This window comes from Manacus vitellinus, unplaced genomic scaffold, assembly GCF_001715985.3.
Source record: "Manacus vitellinus isolate BGI_N305 unplaced genomic scaffold, ASM171598v3 scaffold_20_pilon, whole genome shotgun sequence".
Lineage (NCBI taxonomy): Eukaryota > Metazoa > Chordata > Aves > Passeriformes > Pipridae > Manacus > Manacus vitellinus.
In genome coordinates this window covers 7,854,669-7,871,963 of record NW_021939471.1, presented here as the reverse complement: position 1 = coordinate 7,871,963, position 17,295 = coordinate 7,854,669, and the positions used below count along the sequence as shown (strand labels likewise).

Genomic DNA, 17,295 nt, shown 5'->3' with positions numbered 1-17,295 from the left:
CATTTTATGCAGATGCCATCTATATGGGGTCAAAGCTCTGTGAGAAGTATGAAAGAGCTGCTTCTAAGTCAGTTAAGTGAATCAAAATCAAGGAGAAAAAGTCTTTTTTATGATTTGAGATTGCTGGTAATGTTTTGTGTGCATACCAACGTTGTGTTCATCCTTTAAGGAAACAAACTGTTTCCTTTTTTAGCCCTCAGATTACCCCCGTTTTTCTCCATGTGTGAAAATCCATGCCGTGTGTCATCCACCATGAGCTGTACAGCATCACTCACTGCAGCATCTTTCTGGAGCTGGGAGAGCGAGTGCACACAGTTTCAGTGCCGAGGGAACCTCAGCCCTTTCTGTGCATGTGCATGGGCAAGAGAGCATGACAGGAGCTCTGGCTGATCGGTCGTTAGGGAAAGAGCTGAGGAGTTTCAGGATTTATGAGTAAGGCTGGCTTGCACTGCAGTAGCACTGCATGTGAGACTTCATTATGGATGCTCGGTCTCCTGCTCTCTGAGTATTGCTCTAGGTTCTTCAACTGGAATGACAGTGAGCAATGACTAACTTGTATAGCTCTTCTCTAAGGGCCCTGTAGTGAGCTGGAGGTGTAACATATGCATGTAGGAGTGAGGCATGGTGTGTATCAGTGTGTAAAGAGCATGTTGACCTCTGACTGCAGGTATTTTTCCTTCTGATTCCAACATACTGAAAGTATGTTAATTTATTTTCAGATAACGTCAGGTAACCGAGAAGCTTGGGGTAAAAAGTCCATTGGAGACATGACAGTTTAACTCTCCAATGCAAAATAGAGGGCAAAGCGGTTGAAACTTCCTTGGAGTAATATTTACTTGGAAATAGGTTGGATTACTGTTGTTTTTTACTAAAATAAAATTGGTATTAAGATTCCAGATGCCATAGTGAGAGGCATGAGAATGGGTTAGCAATGACAGATGTGGTAACCTGCCCTTTGCTCTCTGCTTTTAAGATACTAATAGCAGTTTATCATCAGTTACACTGGGTCACTGAGTCCCTGAGTTCAGAGATTTTTTTTTCATATGCTGTTTCTGTAGCAGGGTCCCTGCAAGCATGGACAGCAGGATGGGGCAGGAAAATCATCGTGGGCAGGGGTCCTGAGGGTCCTTTGTGCCATCCATAAAGTGATATCGTGAATGGCATCAGTTCTAGCTTTTGAGATCCTGTTTGTACTCAGACAGCAAGGGACGAGAGCGGGGAACAGGTGCAACTTCTGTGCTGAAAAGGAGAGGCTGTTGTTTGACAAGGAAAGCATCCAGCAGGAGGATAAAAAACACTATGGCCTCCCTCTCATCAGTTTGCTTCATCACTTTTCCTGTCTTGCCAAATTGTAATTTACACAACTGATATTACAGCCTCAGCATTTGGCCAATTATCCTAATCTTTTGCCAAGACATTAATAGCCCCATCAAAAGTGCTGTGACAGCCTGTATGTTCGACAGGACTGGAAGTTTGTCACTTAAAGAGACTTAGTTTTGTTTTAGCTAGTTAAATGGTTTATGAACAAATAGAATTCAAGTTTTAACCTTTGATAGGAAGAGAAATTTTGTCACTGATTTCAGTGGAATGTGATCAGCCATGTGCTGTCTTTTCAGGAAAGCACCTGGAGATTTTTTTTCACTGAGACTTTTTTTAGCACGGTGTGTTAGAATTTGGCTGCTTGAACTTGCAAAATGCATCAATTTAACCCAGAATCAAGCAGTGAAGAGGGAGCAGTATCTGTGTGATGCTGTAACCTTCTTGCAAATTACTTCAGGATGTGTTTCAAAACAAATAACTAAAACACATCAACTGGATATCGTAGCCTGTAACTCCTGTTGTGGGCCTCTCACAAAGTGAGAATTGTGTATCTAAAATATCTTTTAAAGTAATTTAGTCTCTGGAAATTCAAGACAAGGAGTATTTAAGTCCCTTAGCAGTTGTTGGTGTGACTGTATTTATTTCAGGGCAGGATGACTCCTCTGAAGGGGTATGTAACTATTGGTTTGTAGATACTGACGCTACAGATAGTAGAATATCTCAAAGATATTTAATGAACTTCATGCAGGAGACCTGAAATGTGGCTTTCTCTTCTTTTTCCCCTAAAGAAATGCCTGGTCCAAGAATACAGTGATTTGTGTCCGGTCTTTCATAAACATATAGAGATATTTTTTTTGTAGTTATTTTCTACTGGAAATGGTTATGTTTCATTCTGAAAAATAAGATTTAGAGGAGAGCTTTCTGGTGGTATTATGAGCCTTGGGCGACACATCTGGAAAACTGCTATAGGCTGAGGTTGGTCTCTGCCCCAGTATTTCCTAGTTTATCTAGGGACTAAGAAGTTGTAACCGATTAATAAATTTCTGTGACTGCAGGCAATGGTTTTTCCTTTGGCACCCTGACTACAGCCGGGCCTGTAGCAGGTGATGGAAATGGTTGTGCAGTTCTGTAGGTTTTCTGTCTGTTCCCTCTTCCCTCTGTGCATGCACTGTAGGGTTGTTCCCTGCAAATTGGCATATTTCTCTACTGCCTGTTGTATTGAATCCCTTTAAGTTTGTGCCCCACAATTTATTGCCATAGATGACTTGATCCTGTAACCACAAAAGTAAATTTACAATAAAACAGAACAAAATTAAATCCAGACCACCCCCTGAGTTTTCCACTTCTGTGGTTCCTCCTCATCCTTGATGCTCTTTCGAAGAGAGCCGTTCTCACTCTCTTCATGCATGCAGCAAGAGGACAGCCACGGGTCTCTCCAGGTCTGTGTAACCATCAGCTGCCAACACAAGGTTATAATTTTCAGCAAAATAAATGGGAGAATATTTTCCATGTACAGTGAGAAGACTGGCCATGGTCTAAAAATGCACACAGACCTCAGTGTCCCCCAAGGGGACCTGCCTCTGCTGATTCCTCCATGCGTTTGCTGTGTAGAGAGAAGCAGAAGCAGCATTTGTGTGTTGGGTTTTTGTATGGCTGAAAGTGGAGAAGCTCTGACCTGAAAGAATAGAGACATCCATGGAACTGTAGAAAACTTCTGCTATGTTGAAAAAATCTTATTAGGAAATCGTGTTCATCCTAATGCTGACTCTGATTCTGTTCCTGAACTGTATTCTCTTGAGCTTTTAGTGTGGTTTTTAAATGAGTCAAGTGATGAGACTTCAGTATTTCCCTTGGAAAGAAAACAAAAGCTATCCCACGGGGAAGAAAGGCAGATTTCCACTTATGATGAGCCTTCTAGGAGGTGTTTTAATTTACAGCTTTAATCAGAGATGTATGACACACTTCTTGTTCCTCTCTTATTGATGCTTTGTTGTTTTTGGGGTTTTTTTCCCATCCAGGTTTGATGATTCCCGTCTTTTGTGTGGTGGAGCAGTCGGACGCCTCTCTTGAATACGATAATCGAGAAGAGCATGCTGAGTTCGTTCTGGTTCGCAAAGATGTGCTCTTTAGCCAGCTGGTGGAGACAGCGCTCCTGGCTCTGGGGTATTCCCACAGTTCTGCAGCTCAGGCACAAGGTATTCAGTAAAGTTCTTTTCCCCCCTCCTCTGCACTGCAGAAGACAGCACTTGAGGTTGTTCAATGTAAGGAGAAAGCAAGAAAATTAGTGGCAAATCTTGGAAGTGGTTATATCAGTGTGTTAATTGTTTAATCTTAAACTAGGTGTACAACAAGCCCTACCTTGTTAACCTGCCTAGAAAGCACTAGGTAGATCTTGCTGAAGCGTGCAATATGGTGATAATGATCAGTCAGCATATTCAGACACACTTGTTCTGTACCACAAGGCAGGTCACTGCTCCCAGGAAGTCAGCCCAGAAGAACTGGGTAGAACCTGTAGGTGTACAGCTAGATGGTATCCAGTGTTCTTCTTTGTCGCAGGGCTATTTTGAACAGAGTATTGTAGCCTTTCATTTTTTAAATTATACCTTGTTAAAGAATGGTTACATATGTATACATGCTTTCTTTATGGCAAATAGTTGTAGGGCTAAATGTGCGGGCTAATTTCTCTTTTTTCACTTACCTGCTATATTGCTACAAAGCTCTGTGTAAAGCTCTACAGTTCCTTCCACTTAGAGATGATTCTCTGTTAGCAGCAAAATCCTAAAATAAACAAAGCTTTCCTTCCCTACCCAAAATATCAGCTTGAAAAAAAACAAACTGAAAATCCTAATCTTGAGGGAGATGGGCAGGAGGTGGTGGGCTGGGAGAAATCTTTTCAGAATGAACCTTGCATTTCAAGAGGCTTTTTAATACTAAACAGGTTATTTCAGTGCTTATTCTTTTGGATGAGAAACCTTTAGGTTTGTTTCATCTCCATATCACCAATAAAACCTGTGCACATTTAGAGTAGTTTAATAGCAACTTTGCCTGGGGATTTGGATTTTGTCCGTTGGTTTTAGTTATTTTGTATAGCTGGGTATTTGAACGTGGGAACAGAGGGAACATTGGTGGTGTTGAATCCAGGAGTTCCAGGCAGTGGTTAATAGCATGGACTCCTTGTACAAACTTCTTTCCAAGCAGGGTGATAGTGATTCATTTCCTCTGTCAGACTCTGCTCTGTGAGAGAGGCTCAGGTTCTTTATACAGGCAAAGCTCATGAACATGTGTTTATTTACATAATATGGTAATAAAAGCTCTGCAAGAAGGTAGTTGTTTTGGTTTTTAATATTAAATGTTTCGTGTCATCTTAGGAACTCTTTTTTTTCTGAATGTAAAAGGTCAGCGTATCCCACTGTTTCCATCCTGGTGAGCCAGCTTTCTGTTTGACAGCACTATCCATCTCAGTTAACACAGTTGCTCAACATGTTGCGAGCTAACATGTGGAACATGCTGCATTAGGTGGCCAAAATTTGATTCTTGGCACTTACGGAGGGGAATGGGCATTGCAGAAAACCTGCTCCATGGAGGCATGCCATGCAGTGCAGTGATCCACACTGGCTCAGCATCTCACTGGGGGGAACCTTGCTTTTGCAGCATCTCTCTGTTGTGAGAATAGTGAGGAGGAGAGACAGATTGGCTCACGAAGGAAATCAGTCACTGTGCAGGGAGGAAATGGCCACTGCGTTTTTGAACTACAGGCTTTGACAATGAGCGGGTTCAGCTACTGATCTCTCCCTTGACGTATTGCTCAAATAACCTGACTAGAAAATAAAATATCTAATTGTTATAATTAGTCTAAAAGAAAATACTTCAATATTTTCATCTTTGAGGCAGCAATTACCTTCCACTAGACAATATCAGATGGCATATATGTATACATATATATATAAATGTCTTAAAGATCCATAGCTAACAAATCTCTTGGTCAGGTTATTTACCTTCACACGGAAGGACCAATCCACCAAAGTCTTTTAGACATCCTGAGCAAATACTGCTGGCCATGCTGATTTTATTATATGAAGCTGAAGTATGCAGCATGTTCTGTAGCATCTTGCCTCTTTGCTAGCTGTCTGTAAGCTGAGGGATGAGGTACAGACAGAGACAGAGTGCCAATAGATTTCTGAGATTGTTTTGTTTAATTTGAAAATTAATAGAATATTGGGTTCTAATCTGTTAACTAGAGTTGACAGAAGCATACTGCTAAATTGCTGCTATAAGGACTTATTAAGGGAACACAATTTTCTGATATTAAAAACGGAAGAAAAATAAAGCTGTTTGCTTTATTCATTCTGGCTGTAGGAAGAAAAGTCTGCTTCTATTCTAGCGCTTGGGATTGATTTCCATTAGCAATACACATTAATAAACGGTCACTTAGTTCTTCTTCATGATCAGCTGAATTACAGGATCTGTATGAGAAGCTGAAGATCTTCAGGTGCATTTTTCAAAGCTTTGAGCAACATGCCATGCAAAATGGTGACGTGAGTAGGTGTCCCCATGTCCTCCAGAGACAAAGTAAATGAGTTTATCAAAGCTTTGGTATTGTAAAAGCTGTAACATAGTATGTCGTAATTATCACCTTTTGAGTTGGGAAAGTGTTTCATTTCGCCCCCCTCTTCTTTTGGATGACTCTGAGAGGAGCAGCAATTTCATTTCATCTTGTGAGAAACACTGTGCCTTCACCTGTTCTTTTTAGAACAGAGTCTTCCAGGCTGGGGGGAAAGAGGAACTGTGGCAGTAGAGAGAACTGCTGTACAACTTCACGCAACCTTTGCTGTGTTTCACCATGGCAGTCCTGCAGAGCTACCGAGGCTCGAGCAGGCGGTGCGTGCCCGGCATGCAGGGCCCTGCCTCGCGATGCCTGGCTGCACAGCAGAGCCTGGCTACTAGAAAGGGAACATGGCACAGAGTGGTAGGTGGCATGTTGCCTCCCTGAGGGGTCTGTGTGCCCAAAGAGACACTGCCATGGGGCTGCTGGCCAGGGCTGCAGCCTGGAGCTGCAGAGTTCTCCGAGGAGGTGACGCTGTGTCCGAACATATGAGCTGTAATCTGTGCACACACAGCTGCCACCTGGCCTGAGCATCACGTACTGGCTTGTGGTCACTTGGCTGACCATGGATAATTTTTATTCCTGGTCATTAGGTAAATACATAAGCTTTAGCATAAACAATCTTGAGACAAATATGTATCACGAGGTTTACATGAAGGTGGCCCATGCCTCACTGTAAGAAGCTCTTTATTCCCACACAGTTTGGCCAGGACACATTTATTCCACAAACAGCTGGTTGTGAATGTTTTTTGTTGATGGTGGTGGGAGCAGAGACTTTTCCAGTGAGTGCTGCCCTCGTGAAACTTCCCTTTTCTGACAGGAGCTGTGAAATATCTTGTGGAACAGCATGGGAATTCGTTAACAGCTTGGCACTGGGATGTGAAAGTTGGTGGTGTGAATGGCAACAAAGGTTTAATAAACATTTATGTATTTTTCTTTCATCACTTGAGTCTACACCTGACAGTAGGGAACCTGCTACATGTGCCTTTCAGAGAGGAAAAGAGTCATGCTTTAAAGGGGCACCTGTTCTATATGTAGTTTATTAAAATTTCCATGCCTGGATGAAAATTTTTTTTTTTCCATGAGTGAGCTATTCTAACTGGTCTGTGCAAGAGAAGGGAACTCGTAGGAGGTACAGAGTGCTGAGTGCTAGGACCAAAGTAGTATGAAAGTAACCAAAATCTAGTGTACCCTGTGTACAGTCCTGCAGCTTTGGGACCTGCTGTGAAAGCTGATTCCCTCCTCAGTGCGGGGTGAAAGAAGGGCAGAGCTAGTTTGATGCTTTTAGTGTCTACTTTCTTAAAACCCACATGACAAAGAAAATAGTGTACTTTCTTGTGGATACATGTTTTTTCTTTTGACCAGTTCCTTGTTAGCTGTTGTGAGTGTGTACACAGACTGGTATGCGTTGTCTGCAGAAGTTATCCAAGGTGAATGGACTGTTGAAATGTGGATTGCCTTCTCCCAGGTCCTTCAGCTGGATGTGTTGGCAGGGCAGCGTGGGGTGCCTGCCCTGTTTGCTGCCTGGGGGCAGCTTTAGTGGGGTACTGACAAGATAGTTGCTTGAGTTAGTTGCTGTGTGTAGCCACAACGAGGAAAGGGGCCTAGAGGAGAGTGAAATGGTGCTCAGATGCCAAGTGGAGCAGAAGGAAGGAGAAAACAGTGGAAGGAAGTTAACACAGAGCAAGGGAAACATTAGATCTTTCCCATCCCTGCCACTGTAGAGATTGCCAAGCCAGGGTTCTTAAGCAATGTATTGCCTTGAGCAGAGCCATTGCAAGAGGCAGTGTCTGTTATTGTCACTGCTCCAAGGCAGCGTCTTGGAGGCCTCTCTTCATGTGCCCAGTTTCTTCTAGTGCTGTGTACGGACTACAGAGAGGGAAGACTTGTGGCTGCAAACAGCTGTGGGTCAGAGTGGAGGGCTGGAAGGAGAGGCTGGCAGTGGTTGGTGGGGAAGGTGTAGAAGAACAAGAAATGACAAAAGTTTAAGTATCTTGCCTTGCCATGTGGAATTGCGATAGTGCACAGGGACGAGAGTCATACTCTGTGGGGATTGTGGTTTAGTAAGCTCAGATCAGACAGCTCAGCCCTGTCAGCCTTGCATCACTGGAGTGGGAAAGAGGAGAATTTTGTTGCTGCTGGTCAGTGCCTGGCCAGGGTAGCTGAGGGGGTACCTCTGCCCAAATTTCATGACACCAGAAATGTATCTCAGGACTAATGGTCCTACTTCAGTTGCCTTGCTTGTGAAGCTCTGATATTGCTTGCAGTCAGGGGACAGCTTGGTTTTGGTGCTTCTGCAGAGCACTGTGTTCTGCAGCAGTGGTGGAGGTGTCCTTGCAGTGAGCTGCAGCAAGAGAGAAAGGTGGCTCTCCTGACTGTAGAGGAAGGAAACCAAAGCACAGACACATAAGAGCTTTGGATCCATAGTGCACATGGCTGGGGCAGGAAGCAACCCAGACTGCAAGTGTGTTCATTTTCTTCAAGGGCTTAAATACGTGAGCTCAACCCAACTCTCTGCTGTTAACTGGAGGCTCCTTGGACTTGTAGCCTGAGTTTTAGTGTTAATTCAAAGCATGGACCAGATCTGTGTGACATGATGCTGTTTAGCAAATCGGTCCGAACTCCAGGCTGCTGTGTGTAAGAATGCAGCAGCTGGAATGCTGGGCTCCACTCAGACTAGCCTTCGTGAGAGCAGCATGGCCATCTTGCCCCTTAGGGGATTATAACCATGTGTACAAATATTTGAAGGGTGTAAATACCGATGAGGGAATGGATTTGCCTAAGCTGGTACAAGAGGGTAGGGCTCTGGGACAACTGGAAGGACCTGAGCAGATGATTAGTAGGGAAAGATCCTGTGAAATATTCCCATCTGTGCTGACTCCAGAACCACAATAGCTTCCAACTGAAGGTAAAGGCAGAACATACCAGCTGGGGGCTGTATTGAACACACATGCACAAGCTGGTTTTATATTTGTGTACAAGAAAGGTACAGTAAAAGTGTAGTGAAACCCTGCTGAACTGTGCTTGATGTATACAGTCAAGTTTACTGTAGCTGGGAAGATCAGGTATGCTATTTTCAACTCAAGTGCAAGGTAGCAGTATGGAAAAAATGAGAGGAAACCTAAGCTCAGGTTTTTCCTGTGAATAATATACAATAAATTACAAGGGTGCTATAATCTGGGTTCATCTGACCCCTCAACCAAGTGCCAGTGTCATTTGTATGCCTGAGTCGTGGCTCCTTTTTTTATGTGATCAAAGGCCTCCTAGTAAGTATTATAGTGACTTTAATGAATAGGAGAGGCACTAGTAATATAATGATTTAAATAACAAGACAATGCAGCGATCAACAAGCTAAATGTTGGGTCACTTCCTGACTCTGTCACTCTTTGCTGCTACTTTTTTCATTTTAACAGAGGTAGTGTAGTGGTCTTACCTAACGGAGTTTTCAATCCATGTAAAGCTGTTGTATTTCTCTGTGCTCAAACTCCTTTGCCAGGAGTATTCTCAGCCTGCTAAACCAATGCCTCTTAAAACAAAACACCCCAAAACAAATGAAAGAAACTCACCCAGCCCTCTTCGCACCTCTTTTCAGCAGTTTGGTCTTACTCCATCTCTAATTAACATCTCCTTACCTTGAGTAATAATCCCCTTTATCCCCCTTGCTTCTACTGGGGACACTTTTAATGGGTAAATTAGACTTTCTTCTCTCCAGTTTTGCAGGTGCCATTGTAAATGGCCCAAATCAAATCATTTAACAGTAATAAGTGTGAGGGGTACGACTAAAACCGACATCTTACAGTAAACTCTGACATGCAATTCCATGACAACTTGTCTGGGATTGCTAAGCAGGCTGGATTTCTTGCAGCGATACTCAGCCATCCAGATCAAAGTTCTCCTTGTAAAATCTGCTGCTTCTTGAACTGTTCGTTGCTTGAATTGTATTCTTTGTCTTTCTCCTTCATGTTTCAAGAAAGAGGACTGAGTACTTCTCAAATATTTATTTCCCTCCCTGTTTACAGACATTTACCAGCAAATCACTGTTTTGTCTACCCTACAAAACTTCATGACAACTGTAAATGAAATTCAATTAACAGGAACCATGAGAGAAAGTCAGAATTTAATGAGAATATTGAAAACCTCTTCATTCTTTGTGGTTTTTGATAGGCATTTCAGTGCATAATGGACATAGGGTTTGAAAGACACTGTTGTTAAAGGTTCAGCATCTCATGCCATTTCAATTAAAGCCCTAGAGTTCTCTTTAAGCGTTCCTTGGAACTCTTAAGAAACCTTACATAAAAAAATAAAAGAAGAAGCAGAGAATGAGGCTCCTTATATTTGTAGGGTTTGCTAAAATTAGTGTGGCTTTTTTTATGGCAAATGTGGCATGTAAAGAAATGTTAGAAAGTCATATTTATATATATATAAATTGAATATATTTTAAGTTTTACTTTGGTTTATATATATGAAATGTATTTATAGTTTAATATAGAAACACATATTATACATATACATGCACACAAATACATATTTATATAAAAGTATATATATATGGAAACAAAATCTCAAAATTCAGTTAAGAGATTAATCTTTCACGTTATTTGTCATCCCAGTTCTCCATTTGTGCTGTTATTTTAATTAGCCTCGTTAGCCCAACAACATGAACTCTAGCGAATACTTTATATTTTGATAAGCTCACTGTGAAAGTTCTTAACTTCTGACCAGTGGTCAGGAAGTGTCTCTCTTTCCTTATCTTCCTTGCCACCTCCCCATGCTGGCGTGTAAAAGTTAGCATGTGGTATTGGCGTTCTGATCCCAATATATTATTTACAGGATTCTTGTGATGGGAGAAAACCTTCTACAAATAACAATCTATTTTTCTAGATGGCAAACATCTGGGTAGTATAAGTAAATGGGTAATTTATTAGTGTTTGAACAGCTTAAAGGAGGGTAAGTAAAGGTAGTCCCAAACAGCTCAGCACTTGTGACAGCCGCTTTCCGTCTCATTTGTGGTGTGTGACTGAGCACGGCTCGTAAGCAGGAGAGGAGGCAGAGGGGAAAGGGGGGAGCAGAGTGGACAGAGCAGGCTTTGGCTGTCCCAGTGAGACACCTTGTTGTCCTTCCCTCTGTGAGACCCCACATACCTGCAATGGGACTTCGAGGTCAAGTGCTTTGAAGTGTTTTATGTTTTGGTGACAGCTCCGCGGGCTCCAATGAACTTGTTGCAGTGGCGTGTGTGTCATTTGCTTGTTCCACGGTCATAATGGATCACACTCGGACTGTGCTATGGGTAGAAATCATTGAATCTTTTGTTCCCGTCTCCCTCTTTGTTGCTGAGCAGTGTTGCTCAGGCTGTAACAGCAAATCTGTGCTTTGGTTTGATGAGGGCTGCATTCTTTAGTGCCGTCCATCCACTTTATGTCGCAGGCTGTGTGCAGAAAGGTAACACCGCAGGACAGAAGTTTCTTGAAGCTTTGCACTCTTCAGGGAAAGATTTTCATATATTCTGCCAGTTGTATAAACTAATGAAAAAATGCTGGGGAAATGGAGCCACAGACTCTTTTATGTCATTGCAACCGTTACAGCAGTTTGGGGTAAAGTAAAAAACAAGTTCACTCTGAAAGGCCTGTGTGTACTCAATTAAAAACGCAGACCAGCATCAGCATATGATAAATTCAGATGTTTCTTGTCTCCTTTCCCAACTTTTCAGGTAAACTCACAAGCCCAAGAACTACTGGTATTCTTGAAGGAAAATTGAGAAATGATTATTTATTAGTTTAATTAAAAATAAAAATTTGTTTTCTTTTTTTTTTTTTAATGAATCTGATAATGAAGCAGTGCAGTATTTTAAAATGGGAATAAATTAGATTAGAGTAGGTCTTCCTTGTCCAGAGAAGGAAAAAGAGGTGCAGGTAACAGTCTCTTAGCTAACAAGCTAATATTTAAGCATTCAGTAGTATGAGCAGAGAGAAACCTGGTGCTGGTAAACATGTTAGCGTAGCTTTTTTTTCCCCCATTTTTTTTCCTTTTTTTTAAAAAGTTTTTTAGACATTCTTGTCTGCTGAATTTTTTTTTTTCCATTCCCTACTCTAGATAAGGGAAGCTACGTTTTAACCCAGTGGCATAAGGAACTTGGCTTTTTGTTCCAGCTGCAGATTGCCTTGCCCCATCTGTGTTCCCCACTGGGGCACAAAGCTGAGCCCACCCCCAACTGCTTCATTCTTTAACCTAACAGAGGTAGGGCACATCCCTCAGATTGGCTTCTGCTTCTTAGGAAGTACAACCTTTAGAATCTGTGTTTTGCCTTGAGTGTAGGTTCCCTATGCAGCATTTATAATGGCTGTGCTGCTGGGGAGAAAGCAGAGCTCTTTCTGCTGGTCGATCTGCCTGAAATCTGTTTATCTTCAGGGCCCCGGTCTGGATCTCGCTGCACGTGTGACCGGGAATTGGTTTGAGCATGTGGAGAGCAAAGGTGCTGGCTGCAGGAACTCTTGCAGGCTCATGGTGTAAGGCAGTAGTTCTCAGTCCCCTTTAACCACGTAGACAAGCTAAGCATGAAAACCAGTTTGTTTTTAAACTGAGAACCTAACAAAGTAAGGGTAGAAAATCTAAAGGGGTTAAACAGAAAGTGTTCCCTGGTTTTAAAAAACAAAATGAGAGGCGAACACGCTGATCCCTGTTCTGTGTCTGATCATCTCTTCAGGTAAGATCCTTCTGGCAGTGACAGCAAAGGATCAGTTCAGAGGGTTTTTCAGTGCTGTACGTGAGCATTTTAGAAGGGACCTGGCTTTAATTCTCCTGGTCCTTATTGGAATAAAAATGAAGCTGTCAATCAGCAACTGCATTTGATGTTTGCGTCCTTTCCTACTGGTCGAATTTTACAAGGGCAGTCTGCCCTCCTGCATTGTTTGTCATCGGGGGTCTGCAGCAGATTAAATGGCTACATTTAATGAAATGGAATGGAAAAGGATGAGCAAAAGACAATGCTATTAGTGACCTCCTTTTGCCTACTATCCTGCTCACTGGAAACCCACTCAGAGAGTACCAGTGAAGGTTTAAATTCAAGCTGTGTTTGAGAGAAGTGGGTCTATGTGTCCTGCTCCCATCCACTGAGCTACTTGGTTATTCTGGCTGGGTGTCTCTCTCTTCCTCTCCATACTGGTGGAGGGCTTGTGGAGAATTGCTCATACTCTGTCTTCCTTTCAACCAGTGAATACCTTTGATTTATCCAGACAACTTAAAATAATATATGTTTATACAGGTGTGATTAAAAAAAGGCATTTCATCAGACTGAATGACATGAGGTCAGGGCATTTTAAGTGTATTTATAGGCAATTTTACTTTCAACTTTATTCCAACTGAAAAATAATTCTTCTAGAATGAAGTAACTGTCAATTAAACAATAAAGTTAAAGTAGTCCTGAGATGTGGGGGTCTGTATTTTGCTCTGTTTTCATTCTCCAGTTTTGTAGGTGCAGCATCTTTGTCTTCACCTAGCTGTTTCCCCGTTACCAACAAAGAGTTAAATTTATACAAGCAGGCTGGGAGGAGGATGTGTGTGCCAGTCAGGATTCTTAGCTAAATTGCTTTCATACTTTGTTTTTACAATATATTTGCTGCTTAGCCACATTTTGGCCTTTTTCCTTTTTCTAACAAAAATCATTATGTGGGATAGCTAGTAGATAGTTCCTACTTTCACAGCGACAACTCCATGCTAAAAATGTCCCTTGGCATAGGGATCGTTAACTGATGGCAATTTGTCTGCCTTTCTGAGTAGGTTTTACTTCGGCACCAGCTATAGAATCTATGAAATAGTCTGTGGGGGGAAAGAGTGTTTATATTGTGTTGAAACTGAGGATGCACCAAATGCTTGAGGGGAAAAAAAAAGTATCAAATAATGAGCTATAGATAATACTACATCTTTTCAAGATCCTGGAAGGAGATGTTTAGGCAGTATTGTGCGGCAGTCAGCACGAGAAAATTGTCATTTTGTGAAATGCTACCGTAGAATGTGTTTCAAACATCACTATTTATGTATCCATTTGTATAGATGGCATCAATTACATATTTTTAAATGTTGACATGATGGGTCTAAAAACTACATGCATTACGAACATAAAAGTTTCCTTTGCTGTGGCTTAACTGTGGAGAACAAGTCTTATTTTTCTCAGTTTGGAAACTGTATTTGTTTGAATAAAAAAAGGGAGAGTGGTATTTTGTTAGTAATAGTTATAAAGATTTATTAATATTTTATTGTGGAGCTTTTAAATAAAGGATCACACATAATTTTTTTTGGGGGGGAGGGGTTTGGTTTTTTAAACTTTTTTGAAATCTCTTTTAACAAAGAGCATAGCAACACCATACATTTGCATTTTCTGATCACTAAAAATCTCCCCTACCACAAATGTGTATGTGAAATTGAGAACCTAATTAAAGGATTAACAGCATGTACAGTAATTTACCCAAAAGGCATGTGTTAATTTGTTAAAACCCTAAAGATCTTTATGCTGTCTTTTTTGATGCTATCAAAATATTTTCCATGGAACTGGTTGAACCTGGTCTCTTTATTATAAATTCTTCTCCAGAGTAAAGACAACTTAATTTCATATCTAATTGCATAAGGAATTATAAATTATCTTTTCTAAGAGACCTGTGACACTAAAACACAGAATGAACAAATAAAACTGATTTGTTCTAGTACAAATGAAGATATATGGCAGTATTTTTATTACAGACACCATTTGTTTGGGTTGAGTGTCTGAATATTTTACAATAAGATACAAAGTGCTCTTTGTGGAGCAGTCATTCTAGCAATGCATCTTAAGGTGTTTTGCAACTAATTGCCATGAAACGAAGAAACCCAGATCAACAAAACCCAGCCCCACCCATCAAATAAAACCTTATGCAGAATGAGATAAATCTGTTCCAAGGGAAATATGCTTTATGTGCATTCATAGAAGCAGCATGAACTGCCTCTTGGATCAAACATGCAACTTTTCTTTTATTCATAGAGGAAAGACCTGTTGATTCCAGAAGTGTGCTTTAGCTCAGAAGAAAGGTGACTTGCTGCATGTAAAATGGTAGTTTCCAGCTAGGTAAGAGGTGCTGCAGTACAGACTGGAGCACACAACAAGGGATTTCAGGGCTGGTTTCTGTCGGGGATGATGTATAGTACCGTGTACTGGAGGTGGGCATTTCCCTCAGGTAAAGGGCAATGTAGGTCCTGCTGTGGCCCGATTAGTGCTGCATAACCCAAGGGGGTACCATGCTGCTGCAGAGTTAGGGGTTCCTTCCCTCCCGGGGACTTCTGGTGGAATCTTGAACAAATCTGCCTCCCTGCCCTGAAAGCACAACCAGCAGGCATTCTCCTTCAGAAACAACTGGGTGTTTGTCACTGCGAAGTGACATAGTAATCTGAGAATTGAATATTGACTTTATGGCAGAATTCAGTAGAAACTGGCAATTATTAAAAATTTGTATTTTGTAACTCCTTAAGGAACTGTATGCTGGCATTGAAAGTTTAAAATATTTTATGGTAAATTTACCACTTTGTACTGAACTGTGTCAGTGTTGGTGCCAAGGCTGTTTGAATGTTGCTGAACATCTATTTAACCAGATTAGATTAAACCCTAATACATTACATAGAGCAAGGAACAAATTAATATTCTATTGACCTTTGGAGGGTTGAATTAATAAATTTATCACAAGGATTAATTTGGTGTTGTATAATAGAGATGTTCTTTTATTTATTTATCCAGAAATACTTTTATTATGAAGTTCACTGATTCAAAGCTGCTTCTGGTAAGCTGATTGTTATTTCCAGATACTAAAATACCAATGCCAAATTGTTTAAATCTCAATGTATTGTATGCATTTATGAATTTTTCTAGAAGGGGACCAAAAGGTAGTATGGCACTTCAGAAAGGCAAGTAGGAAAGAAAAGTAATGATTTTTAGCTACAGAGCTTCCATGGTCTGGTTTGAGTGATATGAGACAAAAATTTCAGCATTTATGGTAAAATGTGGATTACCCTTTTAAAAAATAATATGCCTAATAATCCAAAGTCATTTCAATAACAAGGTTAAGGAATGCTTTTGTTACTATAAAAACATGAGATTTGTTTTCCCTCAGCTTTCTGTAGCTCTGTTTTAAAATTTTTTTTTGCAAGAACTTCTTATGCTTCACAATTTTGAGTGTGTGTCTGTGCAGGAAAGTAGGGAGAGGGAAAGCAAAAGAGAAGAGAGTCAGCCAAGGATTTCTATGCCGTTTGCAATAGCAATGTCATGACTGTGAGGAACAGCAGTGTGATTTTTGGTAGTCTAGTAAGCACCTACACTGTCTCATTGAGGTACAGCAAACCCCTTGTCACCTCCTGTCCTCCTACTTGTTGAACAAGGTTGGGATGTATTTGCAGGTACAGCTGTAGTACTGACGTGGCACTGTGATGCCCCGTGGTCACAATGTGGATTTTGCGGAAGGAGTGATTGTTATGGAACAAAATTACCATCAAACATCTTCAAGGATTCTCCTGAATCCTTTTCTTTTTTTATATGTGTCTCCTGTGCATAAGCTCTTGTTTTGCGTGTAAATGTAAGGGAGATGGAGAAATCTTAGCTGCAGATGGAAAAAAACCCCAGTGTCTTCATATGTAAAAACTTACAGAATTAGAAGGAGATAAATTTATGTAGCCTTTGCTCCATAATAATATGGCAAGTCCTGACAAAGCCATAAGGCTTTTTTCACAGATTCGGTTGTCTGGAAATTGTGCAATGCTGTTTAAATGGAATGGCTTTTAACAGATCGCAATAAATTAAAAAAATAAATTAAAAAAAATCATGTTTTCAGCAAGGATTACATGATGGCAGTGCTAACTCCAGTGCAATTAATAGACAGTGTATACTTTGTTTTCCTTTGCTTAGCATTTTGTCAAGATTTTATCTGGCCACGTATCCAGGAACTGGGAATGGATGCAAGCTGCTGTTAATTGAACTGTATTTAGAACTATGTAAACCATGGTATGTGCAGTATGGCAAGACATGTATCTAAATTTGCATTTGCAGTAATGTAGCCACAGTATGTGTGTCCTGTAGTAGGTGGGCAGTCCAGGTATTTTTAGATACAAAACTTAATCAGTTTATGACAAAATAACTTCTTATATCAGCATAGCATTTGTCTTTTACAAAACGTGCAGTTATTTTCCCAGAGCAGTTGCAAGGTGCAGTTTGTAGATAAACAGGAAGAAAGATGGAATATGTTCTAATTTTGTTGTGGATCACTGGCCCATTGAGTCAGATCTTTATAAAGGAAGGCTGGTCCTGGTTTCCCCTATCTCATACACCTACTAAATGTCTTTCTAGATCCAGCTAGTTGTGTGAT

The 17,295-nt window shown here is 40.9% G+C and overlaps 1 protein-coding gene across 2 annotated transcripts in view; it reads left to right on the top strand.

Moving 5' to 3' along the window:
* The first annotated feature begins 3,342 nt into the window (after positions 1 to 3,342).
* The window catches only part of SATB2 (SATB homeobox 2), a 107,295-nt gene continuing 93,342 nt past the window's right edge, over positions 3,343 to 17,295 (top strand). The window contains exon 1 of one of the 2 annotated variants that reach the window (XM_008931116.4): positions 3,343 to 3,515. In XM_008931116.4, the coding sequence (XP_008929364.2) occupies positions 3,344 to 3,515 (172 nt within the window). In that variant the 5' untranslated portion in view covers position 3,343. The remainder of the gene's footprint in view (positions 3,516 to 17,295) is intronic. The other variant, XM_018071935.2, reaches the window with a different exon arrangement.